The sequence below is a fragment of the Diabrotica undecimpunctata genome, chromosome 8 (genome assembly GCF_040954645.1).
Source record: "Diabrotica undecimpunctata isolate CICGRU chromosome 8, icDiaUnde3, whole genome shotgun sequence".
Taxonomy (NCBI): Eukaryota; Metazoa; Arthropoda; class Insecta; order Coleoptera; family Chrysomelidae; genus Diabrotica; species Diabrotica undecimpunctata.
The window spans coordinates 76378782-76395728 of NC_092810.1; the positions used below are offsets into that span (position 1 = coordinate 76378782).

Sequence of the window (16947 nt, forward strand, 5' to 3'; positions counted from 1 at the left end):
ACTACTACTGTCATTTCATTTCATAATGTTAAGATTTCATTTGGTTTTAAACGGTAATTCTTAAAATATACCTAATATAAAAATCATAATAAATATTTTATTGTAATCACGAACGTACAATATGATAATGAACCCTGTTGTTTTTTATTGTCCTGTAGTTAATAGTAAAACATAAATCAAAATCTGTGATCACTGACTTGGTCAATTGTCCAGTGGTACAATTGAATACTCTGCAGCTCCATTTTTTGTCATTTTGAGACGCTGGTATAACGAGTGGTCGCAGTCCCTTATCCAATAAAGTCATACATTATAAGAAAATTAGGTTTCCAGCGTTCCAATCAACCCGAGAAAACACTGAGGCTGTACAAAAACTGAAAACTAATGCATTATCTTCACGTGACGTACCATGACTGCTTACACTAACATGTATAAAATATTGCATAAATATTTAGATCCCACATAATCTGTATTGTATTATACTCCGGGAAGTCAAATCCATTATAACAAATCAAAGTGTTTTCAAACAAATGGTCGCAAATTCTTGCATAAATAGTCATAATGTGGCATTAGAGCCTTTGGGGTAACTTTAAACGGTAAATTTTGAATGATACACAATTATATGTTTTGATCGAAGTATTCAGTGAAATAATGAGAGCAATCCAAAACATTACAGCTCTAACACATTGCGTGCAAAAAGCAGCTATTCATGCAATCAAAAGATAGGATTAATGGGTCAGCTACTCTAAAGGTAATATTTGCCATTGATACATTCAAAACCCATATTTTATTCAAAGTTTTTTAAGTAAAATGACATAGATCATAAAACATTTTGAAATAAAATAAATTCAATGTCATTTTAAATGACCAAATTACTGTTTTTATTCTGCTTTTTCGTGAATCCTTATCCCTTTCAACATCAGATTGTTTATTTCAATGTTTGTTGCCTATTTATGTCTTCCAGTTTATCCGGTCAGAACACATTGGTCTTATTTTTTCAATCATCTTTCCTCTTTTCTTCAAAGCCTTTTATTCCATTTATGTTATGAAATCTATATCCATAAAAGCAACTTGTTCTTCTATTTTATTTTCTATCATTTGTTCTATAGGTCTTTGATCCACTATCATTGTATAAACTTTGAATGCCACTGAATGGGGGTAGTCAGCTTATTTTCCCGTTTTACTGAAATCTGCCCAGTTTGCCATACCTTGCGATATAATTACGCCAGCCATACTTTTCCATCTTCTCCCAACCACTTTACGATTCCTGTTTCTATCCCATCAGCATCGCAGGAGTTTCCTGTTTTAATTCTTCCTAACCCATAGTTTATTTCTTCTTTATTTATCTCTTCAGGTTCTCGGTCTTTTTGTCCCTAATTTTCTTGAGTTATTGTATTTGTTAAGGTTAGTCTGTTTTTGATAATATCTGTCTGCCTAGTAGTCTTTCTATATTTTTAAGATATCATCTGTTTTAGTTTCTAATTCATTTCTGTTATTCATTATTGCCTTTATTTCTTTCCTTTTGACTTCATGTATAGATCTTATAGTACGTCAGAAATGGCTGTTATTCATTAAGTATGTTTTGTTTATTTAATTATTTTTCGTTTATATTAATACTTTTAGCTCTTCTCTATAAATTATAGGGTTTAATATTAGTTAATTAAAATGTGATTATCTTTAATACATAAACTTTGTCCCATCCAATTAAATCCTTTAAACTTTGGATTGTTTGAATTCCTTCCATTGATCAAAGATTGAGAAACACTCATGAAACAGTACTTAACACCTTTACTTTCCTTGGGTTTCTTATCGTTGTTTAAAGCCCGTTTCTATTCAAGAATCTTGACATAAATGACCTAAATATTCCTTCTATCTCCTACTTAGTTTTAGATAATTAAATCACATTATAATCCGATTGTAAACCAAATGACATCTTATACAAATGCGTGAACACAGCAGCCATATTCACTAAGCTTTCATTAGTATAACTAGGCTTTATTTCATTCATAGCTAGATCACAATGAGTTATTCAAAATACCGAGGGTGGTGTAAATTCAAGTTGATTTTCAAGTTTACCATAAATTGGACCTCTCAAAGAAGTTATCGCTCATGATGACTGATTAGTATCGTTCAAAAGTTCACTGAAAGTTCTAAGTTTTCCAAATATCTTTGGGAACTAAGCGCATTGTTTGTGATTTGTTTGTAAGAGAGATGAAAAATATTTGCAATGATTCTTTGGAACAATTCTAGTTTAAAAGAAGAGTTTAAATATTACTCCACAAATCTTTTGGTTTTTAATATTCTGCAAGAAATAGGAGAGCCCACGGATTATATTACAGCTGTTGAATTTTTGACTGTTCTGCAGTAGACACACACACATATATATATATATATATATATATATATATATATATATATATATATATATATATATATATATACTTATACTTATATTTACAAGAAATAAAAAGAAAACTAAAAACTTGAAAATTTAATGCTTGACAACAAAAGAACGAGGTTAATAAAATACAACTAGAATATTTTACACCATAAAAAAATCGTCGAATATATTGTACATTAAAAACCAACAACCACTATTAAATTACACATGTCGATAGCAAACCAATAGAAATCCGTTAGGGTAATAGGTTAGAAATAGAAATGAATGGAGAACAATAACAATGACAGTTAAAACATTTGAGTAAACAAGCAGACTTAAACATATCCCAATGAAATCTTTAACTTAGGTGGTAACCTCTTTAAGTCTTTTAAGTATCCTTAAGAAATGAGAATAAAGAATAAAATATTGTTTCATATCACTCCTATTGTTTCACATTCATTTAAAATCACACATAAATTATCGAATAATTATTTTAAATTTGATTATACCGAAGAATCAACAGAATGCTATACCACTCTGTAGACTAACAATAGCATACTAATTGTCAATAAATTTATTCTAATTTCAATTACAGTTATATCTTAATCCGTTTCATAACTCATAAGTCGCTTTACTAACACTCTGGACTACCGAGGATGGTGAAGTTAAATATTGCAGTATAATTATACGAGCCTTATATATAATAGGAACGTATAATAATAGGAACGTATATATTATAGGAACGTAAATCTTTGAACATATTAGAAATCAGAAATTAGGTCAAACATACAATTTTTGTTCTCTTGAGTAAAACATAATATTGTTTTATGTTAATTGAAGATGCTCACATTTGTTTCAATTGAGGAATGAACACTACTTGGTACGTTCAGTATCATTTCAGTCTAGTTTAAAATAATGCACTGGGAACAAACAATTTCAGTATATATTATAGCAAGTTTGATAGAAAATAATAACATGCAAAAAAAAAACGAAATTCATAAAAATATAATCAGTTTGTGATACTAAAGCACTCAAATGGTACTTAGGCACTCTATTTTCGCTAGTAGTTATTCGTCATTTAATATACTATATTATACAAGTTTTATTCAAAAATCCTTTATAAAAGGTATATAATTAAAAATGTATTTTCGAGCTACATCAAAACACAACGTTTTCGGACTACCTACTTCATCATTAGTACATTTACCAGGTGTACATGAGTCAGGCCATTTATAGGTGTCGGTAAAAACCCTTAAAATGATCCAAAATGTGTGCTCTAGAGACAGAAAGACTCTAGAGCCCATACAGAGACATCGGCTTAGGGTCAGCAACCATCAAATTGGAAGTCTTACGTTGCCATGCAGGGTATCTGTTAAAAACTTTAACATCATATTAACTTATTAACGAAAATGTAATATTTAAAGGGTTTTTACCCACCCATTTAGTGGATTGACTCATGTACACCTTGTAAATGCACTGATAATGACTAGGTAGTCCGAAATGTTCTGTTATGATGTAGCCGGAAAGGGTCTTTTTAATTATATATGTTATATAGAGGATTTTAAATAAAAATTTTGTGATTTATTGTATACAGTCAACTACAGGATATTTATTTTCCTTGTGGATACTATATTATGACTTGTTTTGCAATTTGTTTGGGAATTTACTGAGGAAAACAAAAATACCTTTATCGTAAAAGAAAATGTAATGATACATAATAATTCTTCAATAAATATAGAATAATTAATTAAATGTTCTTACAATAAGAAATGTTAATAAATAAACTGAATTTCTTACCATAATTTGACTTTTTTAACATTAAAAATATAATTGACATTCTGAGAGTAGTTCATTCAATTTACCCTCCTGAGAGTAGTCCGTTTTTTGCACTCACATTTTGGTGTGGTATTTAGCTGGTAGCGGTGGTACGGAAGGTGGTACGGGTGACATCGGTAGTGGCGATAGCAGTGGTGTGGCTGGTATTGCCGGAAATGGGAAGCATCACACCCGACGACGAACTCAACGTCGTGTTACGCACAGCGAGAAGAGATATCATTCAGGTTCGGCTTAACTCTTTGTATTTGGTTGTCTGCATGTTAATCGACAAGATATTGAGACTGTTTGAGATATTTATGCAATAACAGCATTTATCTTAAAGAAGTGTAAATAAAATATAAGCATGACATTTAAGAAATAACTTGGAATGGAAATCATAATCAAAATCGACAAAGAAAAAAAAAATCACTGAATACAAAACATTTTTCCAATGTTTAAACTAAAATAGCTATTTCAGTCGCAACGCCTTTTTTTTATTTTATCTTTCATATTTACTTTTTCGTATCTTATTTTTTCTATATATGATTTTGAAGTTTGTAAATTATTAGTTAACTTATTTAGAAATATTATATTAGTAATTTTATTATTGAAATCATAAAGTTTATCGTAGCTATTAAGTCACGCTAGATTTAGTTAGGTTTTACTAGCTATTGTTAGTCGAAAGTAATATTTTGAATAAGTGTCGCTGAAAATACGTAACAATAACAGAAAACGTCAGCGTTTGACACTATTTTCTTCTTTCTCTTCTTTGGGTTGTATCCTGTGTCCTTTTTTATAAACGCTTTCCATAGTTTTGTGTCGTCATTAGATATATTTCTTCAGTGTTTTTCTTCTTTTTCTGAAATTATCTGAATTTCATCTAGCTCATGTTGATTGTTTTTCTAATTTATCCATATCATCTCAATTGCTTTTGTTGACTTTTCTCTCTTATAGGTTTAATTTCCAGTATTCTGGTATATGCAATCATTTGATTTTTTTTTGTCCTCCTTCATAGATCCATCTATCGAGTCTTATTCCATCCATTTTTGTTATGGACTTTCCGCTGTCTCGTCCACTAAACTCTATTTCCTTAACACCGTTGCTCTAGGCCCTACGAGATTTTTTTCCCTCTGGTTTTCTCATGGGTCTCAAAATATTAACTATTTTTTCCATCTCTCATTATTTTGGCGAATGGTATGAACTGTAAATTTTTATTCTGTAACGCCATTCTCTTTTGTTGTTTTTCTAAAGTTTGTGTTTCTTTTCGGTCGTTACTTTTATACCTATGCAATATTTGTCTTTTATATACAATATTTAACTCTGCGTTTTTCGATTTGACCATTATTTAAATTTGCAAGTTTTTAGACCTGTGAATTTTCAGTAAAAAGAGGGTGTATATGTTGCTTAAATATTCTCGTTTTGATTAAGGTATTGCTCATTTATTGCCTGGTATGCCTGGTATTTGAACAATATTAGATATTCTGGAACTCCTGGATAAATCTAGTTCTTAATTTAGCTGGTTATATGTTCTCGTATAATTTTATTTTAGTTAAGACAATTCTAAGCTGTTCAGTTTTTAATTGTAGTTAGATGAAAGATCTAAAAATATGCGAATATATAGCATCTAAAAGTGCTCATCTTTTGAGATTTTCTTTTGTTATTTTTTAAATGTGCAAACAAAATCATAGATAGCTTAATGTCATACGCAAATGGAATATTTTAGTAAGTTTTAGATTTAAGTAATGAAAAAGGCTAAAACTGGCAACTTAATTCTTTTATAATGATCATTTATTGCACAATACCTCAAATACTGTTTTAAGAATTAGTTTGTTTTTAGTAGTAATACTTTACTGTGGTTGTTTTCAAATTGTCATTAATAATAATTGTTTTCTATATATTCTATATATTCTATATATTCTATATATTCTATATATTCTATATATTCTATATATTCTATATATTCTATATATTCTATATATTCTATATATTCTATATATTCTATATATTCTATATATTCTATATATTCTATATATTCTATATATTCTATATATTATATAAATTGAGTATGATTTTTTGTATTTATATTTGAAGATTTATGACTCTTTTTCGGTAAGCAGTTTGTTCTTACAGTTTCCTCTTTTTTATTTGGAAACGAACAAACTAAATACATAGAATGTATCATTGTTGTTTTGATATTTATTTACATTAGCCAGTTGTTCACTGTCTTTAGCTAATCGAACTAGTTGTTCGGTACTGCGTATTCGTGTCCAATCGCGAATGTTCTTGAGCCATAACATCTGATTTCTTCCAATTCCTTTCCTGCCCTTGATTTTACCTTTCATGATAAGCTGAAGGATTTTGTGCTGATCTCCTCTAATAATATGACTGTGGTATTAAATTTCTTTTATTTTAATATTTTTCAGTAACTCACAAACAGCATTTGCTCTATTTAACACAGCTACGTTGGTCTGCATCGCTGTCCAGGGTACTCGGAGTATCCTTCTATGCAACCACATCCCAAACTCCTCTAGGCGATTGATCGTATCAGCCTTTTTAGTCCAGGTTTCGCTGCCATGTAACAACAATGTAACAACACTGACTAAATATAGCATTTGATCATTCTTTGATATAATTTTAAATTTAAACTGTTGTTACAGAAGAATACTTTGATTTTAGAAACCTTGTGCGAGCTGCTTCAATTTCGCATTTGATCTTTGTACTTTTGTCTCGTTTGTCTGTAATGTAAACCCAGTTATCTAAAGTGAGTAACTCTCTCAATATTTTGTTGATCTATCTAGAGGGAAGCATTTTCGTGAGGTTGGCTACTAAATATCATAAATTTTGTCTTGGAAGCATTCATTCTTAGACCAATTACTCCTCCTACCTAGTTTACGCAATCCAATAACTCTTAAAGGCCCTGAAGATTGCCGCATAAAATAATAGTCAGCGTATCTAAGATTATTGATTAGGTCACCATTGATTTTCATTCCAAAGTCTTTATTTTGAATAGCCTCTTAGAAAATTATATCCAAGTAGATATTAAATAACAGCGGGAATAGAATGCATCCCTGTCTAAAGCCTTTTTGAATGTAACATTCGTCAGTTAATCTTCCATCGACTCGTACGACTACTTTCTGCAATACAAGTTTTCTATGATACTTATGTCTCTACCATCAATGCTTTTGGTTCTAAATATGTTCAAAAGCGTTCATTGCTGTCCTTATCAAAATTCTTCGCAATCGATGAAAGCCACAAAAATATCGTTATGTTGGTCTAGGCATTTTTGGTGGACTTCATTTAAGCCAAAAAGTGTCTCACGTGTACCCTGCGCATTCCTAAATCCAAACTGGGTTTTATCTAGGTCTCTTTCGTAATCACTTCTTATTTTTTCATAAATAATGCGAAGAAAACTTTATGTGGCTCATTAAACTAATTAACGTGTATTCGTCACATCTTTTTGTCCGTTGCTTCTTCAAAATTGCAATAAAAACAGACTTAAGCTAGATATGTTGTCTGGTCCAGTGGCTTTACATCTTAGTGATTTACATTTCTCTATATATTTGTCCTGTCATTTTGAAACAATTCAGTTATATAATTACTCCATGTTTCAAGTATTTCTCTTTCATTAATAATTACTTTTCCTGCATTATCTATTTGAGTATTAGTGTTTTTCTTATAATACGGGCCAACGACTTCACGAACTTTTTTGTACTTATTGAACATGTCATGTTGTCATGTTTCTTTTCTAATTCTTCCATTTCTGAACATCGATAGGCCATCCACTTTTCTTTAGCCACTCGTATTTTTTGTTTTATTGCTCTTTGTTTTCTTTTGTATTCGTCTCCATTGTCGTCTTGTATTGTCTTCTTTGTTCCATAAGGTCCATAAGCATTTCATCTCTGTCATCCATTGTTGTTTCTTGAATCTATTAATTACACTATGTTATTCTAGTATCTTGGTCATATGTTCACGAAATAATTTCCATGTTTTCTGAACATTTTCGCTTGTTCTAATTTCCTTCATTGTTTATATCATTTTCGATTTGATTCTTGATAACATCTGAAATAGTAAAATTCTTTTACTGATGTTTCTTCTCTATTCGTTTTAGCGTGACCCTTGCATTGGCGATTAAAAGGTTGTGATCAGATCTAATGTCTGCTCCAGGGTATGTCGTAACTCTACTGATGGAGCTCCTAAATCTTATCTATCTAGTTCCTTATTAATAGTTCCTTATTAATCGTGTTGGATTATCTCCAGTGGCTGTTCAAGTTATAGTATGTGATTGTTACTGCCATATTATGTTCCTGGCAAAAAAAAGAGTATATCTTGCTCATTGCGGATTCCCAGGTCATATTCCCCTACAAGGTCTGATCTAAACCCTTTACCAATATTGGCTTAAAGTCGCCTATTATGTATGTGATTTTGTTGGATTTTAAACTTTTTATTGTTGCACTAAACTTATTATACAGAACTCCTATTTCATTGTCATATTTTCTTTCCGGGGGGGGGTCATGAACCTGTATTAGATGAATATTTTATAGTGAGGCGTGTAGCTATAAGAGCATTATTCTGTCATTTGTTGGGGCATAGTTGATTTTCCAGTTATTATTCCCACTAAAATATTTGTGTCTGAATGTCTGAACCGAGCCATCGTAATTCGTTTACGCCAATGACTGACAATTTTAAGCGTTTGACTTCCTGAATAATTTACCGGAAAGCTTTTAACGGTCCATGTGCGTATCTTAACGGTGGATTTTGATACTTTGAACCAGGAGATTCCTTGCATACCTTGTCTGTGAAAAGGCTGCCAAGGATTAGGTGCCGTGATTTTTGTTTTCTTCGCCTTAGCAATATCCTGGGAAATATTTCCAGTGTGGTTTCTCGTTGCCTTTACTGTTTTGGGTTCAGCCATCTCTGATATGAGGGCAGACGCTGTTTGCAGTTACCCACTCTGGAACAGACGCTGCATATATGCGTCTCTACTACGCCTAAAAGCCGTGCTGCAACTTCCGTTGAATTAACCGTTTCAAATGTTATTCTTAATGCTGTTGTTTCTTATTACTCTAAACAAGGAACCCTTACAGATTGCTATCAGCCGACCCAGCTGAACTCTTATAGATTTTTATAGAGGTATTACTCCTCTATAAAAATCGGCGCGAGGAAGATCGGAAGATTTTTATAGAGGAGTAATGCCTCTATAAAAACCAGAGTTCAGGATATATAGGTAAACCAAGAAATATCTGAGAAGCCATAGACATTGAAAAAAGGGCAAATTGTCTCAGTAAAAGAGATGACGGCATACGGTTGGTAACCTTTGACATAAAGACCTCTTATAAAGAAAATATCGTCCGCTCTACCCGCCAATCAAAATTCACTGTCAGAAATGTTAGCACCAGCCCCCGCGCCAATCCTCACACTGACCCATACGCCAACCTCCACCCAAACCACGTCACTATCGACGTTATAAATGAACCGTCCTTTGTTCCTCGTAGCATTAATGCATTGGTTAGTGCCTGGGGGTTCGGGAGACTGAGACCTCGGAACCTCCCAGTTATAATCGTCGCAGTTCAACCCGGAAAACTGTTGAGTTTAATACTAATTCTTGTAATAGTATTAATCTTCTTCTTCTTTACGTGCCATCTCCGCGAAGGAGGTTGGCAATCAATTAATCTTAGCTCTAGATTTAATTGTACTAACCGCGGAAATCTTTCGGAATATATATATATATATATATATATATAGTATATATAGTAAGTAGTAAAAGTAAAATGTAATGGCAAGTCTCGCAAAACAGAAAACCAAAAATGCCTCTCTTGCAGCAATTCCTACATCGGCCAAACATCTCAATTATTGAAATCACGTATTACACTACACAAAAGTGATTCTCGACTTCACCCTGACCGCTTTGCATTAGCCAAACATGTCCATTCCACTGGTCATCCCATGGACTATACTAACACTACAATTCTCCACCGTAAGAACAATAAATCTAAAAGAGAGTTCATTGAAATGTCTTATATTTTCCTTAACGGTTTCTCCATCAATGTTAAGAGTGACATAAAGAATCTAAGCGATATATACCACTTCTTACTTAAATCAGATACCAAGAACAATACAACATCACAGATAACTAACTTGACTGATATATCCATTAACAACTAACCTACTTTAATAATTAATTTTCATTAACTAAAAAAGATAACATTCCCTTGCTTTTCTTAGATACATCTCAATAAGATATTATTATAATAATACATGAACAATATAATATAATTAAAAAAGAAAATCTAAAATAATATTTCCCTATACTGGGATTTAACTTCATTCGGTTTTACCAATGAACCTTAACGACATAAAGATTCAAAAGAACTACTTGAATTGTCAGCACATGCGTTCTGGTAAAACAGAACCTCACATTTAAACTTTCTAACAATCAATAATAACTTTAGTTATTGCCGACAATTCAAAGAATTACCTCCTTTTAAATGTAGTTACATTGGGTTTTTCGATTAACCTTAGGTAAACCTTTGCGTTTTAAGTTCAAAGCTACCATACATTTCCAACGTTAAAAAAATAACTTTTTTTTTGCACATAGTAACAAAAAACACCACTATGTTGTTACTAGCTAAGTTTTTTAACATTCTAACTCTACAATTCTAAGTTACGGTAAGATCAATAATGTTTTTAATAGATAATATATGGTAGCTAATTATAATTTATTCTCTTTCAGCCCTGAAGAAGCCAAATTAATTCTCTTTGGCGAAAACGTTCGGCGAAACAATTGATACTCATTAGAGTCTTTCTTGCAGATTTCCCCAATATTTAAGAGTTTACTATTTAACTTATCTGCAAAGATTAAATTTCTTTTCTATATATATATATATATATATATATATATATATATATATACAGGGTGTTTGGTAGGTCGATGGAAATTTTTTAAGGGATAATAGGGGACGCCATTTGCAAAATTTTTTGCTAATAATGTATCGCTCAAACTGTTAAGGTTTCCGAAATAAAGTTAAATTTGTCAATATTCGAAAATAAAGCTGCTCATCCATTTTATTTTTAAAAATAATTATCCAAGCGAGAGACTTCCCTGACATACAAAATACCTTACGTATTACTTGCTCAGATTGCAAAAACCCTTCGTTGAATATCAATGCATTGTTAAAGTAACCTTCAATAATGAAACGGGTAAGAAAGGTAAAACATAACAACGATACATTATGCTTTTTGTAACATTTATTATGCCTTATTAAGTATGTACATAAACTTCAGAAAACAGTCATTGTTGTTCAAAGTGAGAACCACCTGTTGCCCTGCGTCGTATTTCTGATGTGGTTACTTTTAACCTCAATTCTGCCCTTATAATGTCAGCTGCTTCGATAATCCTTTCCATTAAATAAGCTCTAGTTCGGATTGGAAGTTGAAAAACAAGTTCTTTGAATCTACCCCAGATGTGGTAGTCACATGGTGTTAAATCGGACGATCTAGCAGGCCACAAAAACGGTCCAGTTCGTCCGATCCACCTATTGGGATAGTGATTGTTGAACCATAGCATACCGTAGCAGGTATATTGTTTTTTGTTTGTTATGCGGTCGGAGAATGACGATAGCTGATGGAAATTTTATGCGAAGAGTCAGTGTTGTAGGTTTACATTTTTATTCCATTCGTAAAACAGGGAGGTAGTACACCTAGATAATTTTTAAACGTTGAATTGTCAAGTATTGACAAATTTAACTTTATTTCGGAAACGTTAACAGTTTGAGCGATACATTATTAGCAAAAAATTTTGCAGATGGCGTCCCCTATTATCCCTTAAAAAATTTCCATCCACCTACCAAACACCCTGTATATATATATATATATATATATATATATATATATATATATATATATATATATATATATATATATATGTTCGGATAAGTTTCCGCGGTCAGATGAATGAAAATTACTGAGTTCTCGGGAAGAACCGCGTTGAGAATTTAAAAACCCAAACCTAGAAACGCAAACTGGACCAACTTATCTCTCAGCAAAATCCACCGCCCGTTTCAAATCAACAACCTTCTACTGTTGTCCATAATTTCTCAGATATTCACATATCCGATTCAGCTACCAAAGCTCTATCAAAAGGCTTCAATTTCTCTGTCACTCCTCTTTCCATTCCAACTGAGAAAATTATTTGTCAAACTGAAGAAGCTATTTCCCATCTTCCTTCCGACCAAGCCGAAGTTGCCAGACAAGATGTCGCCAGAATTCTCCGTACTTCCAAACCGCCACCTTCAAATATCAGTCTTTCAGAAAGATGTGCCCTCAAAGAACTTTACAACAACCCTGACATCGTCATCCTTCCGGCCGACAAAGGTCATTCTCAACTCTTCTAACTATTTCGACAAAATGTCCGAACTTCTGAATTCCACAGAATACAAACATGTCCCAAATGATCCAACCACATATCTAGAAAAAACGACCAAATCCATTATAAATAAGTCTACTCTATCTCCAGACCTCAAAAAATCTCTTATACCCAGAGAAAAATCATCCCGAATTCCAAAGATATACGGCCTTCCAAAAATCCATAAGCCCAATGTTCCCCTAAGACCTATCGTCAGTGCATACAACTGCCCCACTCAGAAATTGGCAAAACATCTCGCTTCATCCTTACAACCATTAGCCGAAAACGCCTCGTCCTTTGTCAAAAACTCTTTTCATTTCATTGATCTTCTGAAAAACTTTTCTATTTCGCCCTCAGACATACTAGTCAGTTTTGACATTGTCTCTTTATTCACCAACATTCCCATCGATGAAACCATTTCCATCTTGGACTCTAAACATCAAATTCCCCAAGACACATTATCTCTTATAAAACACTGCATGTCTAATACATATTTCACGTTCCAAAATCGTTTCTATCGTCAAATCAAAGGTGCCCCAATGGGATCGCCCCTCTCTCCCGTAATAGCAGATATATACATGGAACATTTCGAAACAGTAGCCTTGTCCTCGTCAAATCTCAAACCCACCTGCTGGTTACGGTACGTTGATGACACCTTTGTCATTTGGCCCCATGGTAAAGACACATTAGATCTCTTCCTCTCCCACCTGAATGGAATACATCCCAGCATTCAATTCACGATGGAAGTTGAGTCTGAAGCGTCTTTGCCATTCCTTGATGTTCTTATTCAGAAAAATCCACCTCACAGTTTTTCCTATTCCGTGTACCGGAAACCCACTCATACAAACCGCTATCTCAATGCCCAGTCACATCATCACCCCGCCCAACTTAATTCAGTCATCAACACTCTTATTTCCCGTTCCATAAGACTTAGCGACAACAATCACAGGTCATCCGAAATCAATTCAATAAGACAAACACTCCTACAAAACGGCTACCACAAAACCCAAATCAATAGAAGCATTCAAAAACTTCTAAACCCCATTCCATCCAAAAAAGAAACCTTGCCGCCGGATCAACCCAAAATCTTTCTACCTTTTATTAAAGGTGTCACTGACAAGATCAGTAGAACTCTTATCCCTCTTAATATCAAAACCATCTTCACCACTCACTCCAAATTGTCCAATCTCGTTAGATCCGTAAAAGACCAAATCCCCAATGAAGACCATGGTGTCTACGAGATAGCTTGTTCCAGTTGCCCACGTACATACGTAGGACAGACAAACCGACGAATCCATAACCGTATTTACGAACATTCTCTATCAGTCAAACATTCCGATACCACTTCAGCCCTAGCCCAACATCATATTCAGACAGGCCACAAAATAGATTTCGAAAAAGCAAAAACCATCGCTCCCATCCGCTCATTAAAAGCGAGAATCATTCGTGAAGCTATCGAAATCGAAAAACGGCCTCACAGCTTGAACACGAGCTTGAGCGATAAATAGGGATTTCCAGGTCAAGAGCCAATGGGAAAATTCGAGGCGGGGCGATGCGCATCGAAATGCGTACTAGTCCACAGACTATCGCATCCGATGACATCCCCCCTCCTCTGGAGACTCTGCGGTGGGAAAAATATTTATTGAATCTTCTTCTTCCTATGCCGTCCCCATTAACGGAGGTTGGCGACCACATTTTTAAAAGCTTCTCTGTCTTTTGCAACGTGGAATAATTCGTCTACAGTCATGTTTGTCCAGTCTCGAATATTTCGCAGCCATGACTTCCTCTTTCTACCTATTCCCTTTTTGCCATCGACTCTACCCTGCATGATGACCTGCAGAAGGCTATATTTATTATTTCTTAGTATGTGTCCAAGGTATGCAGTCTTGCGTACTTTTATCGTTCTCAACAACTTTTTGTCTCGACCCATTCTTCTCAACACTTCCTCATTGGTGATCCTGGCAGTCCATGGGATTCTCAACATTCTCCGGTATATCCAAAGTTCAAAGGCTTCAATCTTTTTAACTATTTGCGCTTTTAGTGTCCATGTTTCTACCCCGTATAATAGTTGCGACCAGACGTAACATTCAACAAACCTCAGTCTCAGCGCAATATTCAGATTTTTGTCACAGAACAATTGTTTGAATTTTAAGAATGCTGCCCTTGCCATTTCTATTCGTACCCGGATCTCTTGGTCTGGATCTAATTCTGTGTTGATGTAAGCTCCCAGATATTTATATTTTGTCACTCTCTCTATTTGCTGTCCACCAAGAGTTAGTTGTTCATTATTTATTGGACTCCTTGATACTATCATAAATTTGGTCTTATCTGTGTTGATGTCAAGTCCCATTTGAATGCATTCACTATTTATTGCATCTAGTAAAATTTGTAGATCTTCTATACTCTCAGCCATAATTACCGTGTCATCTGCAAATCTCATGGTGTTTATGATTTCTCCACCAATTCTTATTCCCTCTTTTCTTTCCCATAAGGCTTTTCTGAATATGACCTGTGAGTACACGTTGAAAAGCGTCAGAGACAAGACGCATCCTTGCCTAACCCCTCTCGCAATCGGTATATTATTTGTTTCTATATCGTTTCTATATTTATTGAATAAAAAAATACAATAAAAATACATGTGAAAATACACAAGAAAATATGCATAAAAATACAAGTAAAAATGTTCAAAATAATTCACACAACACTGCACTACTTACAGGGGGAGGTCGGTGGTGATGACGGCATCTCAAGCTCCTACAGGTCCATCCTCGGTCGGTGTGCCAACTCCTCCAACGGGTTCGTCTTCTTTTCGGTCGTCCGGATCCCATCTGCCATATCCAACGGGGTTTCGTAGGGTACCAGTGTGCCGAAGCCTACGTGGTCGTCCGACCACTTTCGGTAGGGGGGCGATGACTGGGTCTACTCCGGGACTTCCATCGGCATCTGGGGCTTCTAACTTCGAAGAAGCCTGGCTCGTCAAAGGTGTCTACACGTCGAAGGAATCAGGTCTGCAGAAGGCCTCGATGTCGGAGTGTTAGAGTATTGCTTTCTAACACTACATGGTTCTCCCCATTATTCTCTTGACTTCAACCCATGTTGAACTCAATGGTGTGTTGCCTTCTGTGAATTCGGATTAACTCGGACTTTTTTAGACGATCTAGTTCCTTATAAACACTCTCGTTAAACGCCATGTTGCCCTAAATCCATCAAGAGAATCCAGCAGGCTCTGGTTACCAATACAGAAGAAGTTAGCAACAAGATAAGTACCAACATTAATGGATTAATAGAAGGTTAGAGTAAGGTAGCAAGTAGATACTCTCTTCCATACCCGGTAGAAGATAGATCTACTTTAAGGATGGAACCTTGCCCACGTGAGCAATAATATCCTGGTACCTGGGAGAAATTATGCGCTATACCCATTTTCACACCTAATTACTAATTACTAACGTTTGCCTTCCCATATCCTACTAGAGAAAGCAAGAGAGACGTAACATCATCATCATCAGTGGTGCTACAACCCTAGTTGAGCCTAGACCTTCCCCAGTCTATTTCGCCAGTCGTTTCTGTTCATCGCCAGCCGTTGCCAGTTTGCTGCACAGATCTTCCTTGCGCCGATTTTTATATAGGAGTAACACCTCTATAAAAAACCAGAGTTAAGCTGGCCCGGCTGATAGCCGTCTATAAGGATTCCTTGTCTAGAGTTATAGATAAAGACCACAACAGCGATGAAGGCGGATAAAAATAACATTTGAAACGGTTGATTCGACGGAAGTTGTTTTTAGGCATAGTAAAGAAGCATATACGCAGCGTATGTTGGGCAGCTGTGGGCAGCTGCAAACATCTGTCCTCATGTTAGTGACGGCTGAACCCAAAACACTAAAGGCAACGATGAACCACACTGTTAATATTTTACAGGATATTGCTAAGGCGAAGAAAACAAAAATCAGTGCACTTAGTCCCTGGCAGCCTTTTGGTGGGCAAGGTGTACTAGGAATCCCCTGGTTCAAAATAACAAAATCCCCCGTTAAGATCGGCACATCGAACATTAAAAGCTTTTATGCTTCCGGTAAATTATTTGAACATCTTGTTCACGAGGTCAAATGTTTAAAATTGTCAGTTATTGGTGTAAACGAATTACGATGGTCTGGTCGGACATGCAGACACAAAGATGGTATATTGTATTTTAGTGGGGATAATAATGGCGATCCACTACATAGAAATGGAGTAGGAATTTTCGTAGCATCGGAATTGGAAAAATATGTCCTCGACTTTGTCCCAACAAATGACAGAATAATGCTCTTACAGCTGCACGCCTTACTATTAAATATTAATCTAATACAGGTACAGTCCTCTA

General features: G+C 34.5%; 1 protein-coding gene across 9 annotated transcripts in view; it reads left to right on the plus strand.

Annotated features, from left to right (window-relative positions):
* DIP2 (disco-interacting protein 2) overlaps positions 1-16947 on the plus strand; it is a 1036664-nt gene that overhangs the window by 705966 nt on the left and 313751 nt on the right. For 5 of the 9 annotated variants that reach the window (XM_072540500.1, XM_072540501.1, XM_072540502.1 and 2 more), the window contains one exon: positions 4291-4437. The exons of the other annotated variants lie outside the window; for them this stretch is intronic. In XM_072540500.1, coding sequence (XP_072396601.1) covers positions 4291-4437 — 147 coding nt within the window. The remainder of the gene's footprint in view (positions 1-4290; positions 4438-16947) is intronic. 9 annotated transcript variants of the gene reach the window in all.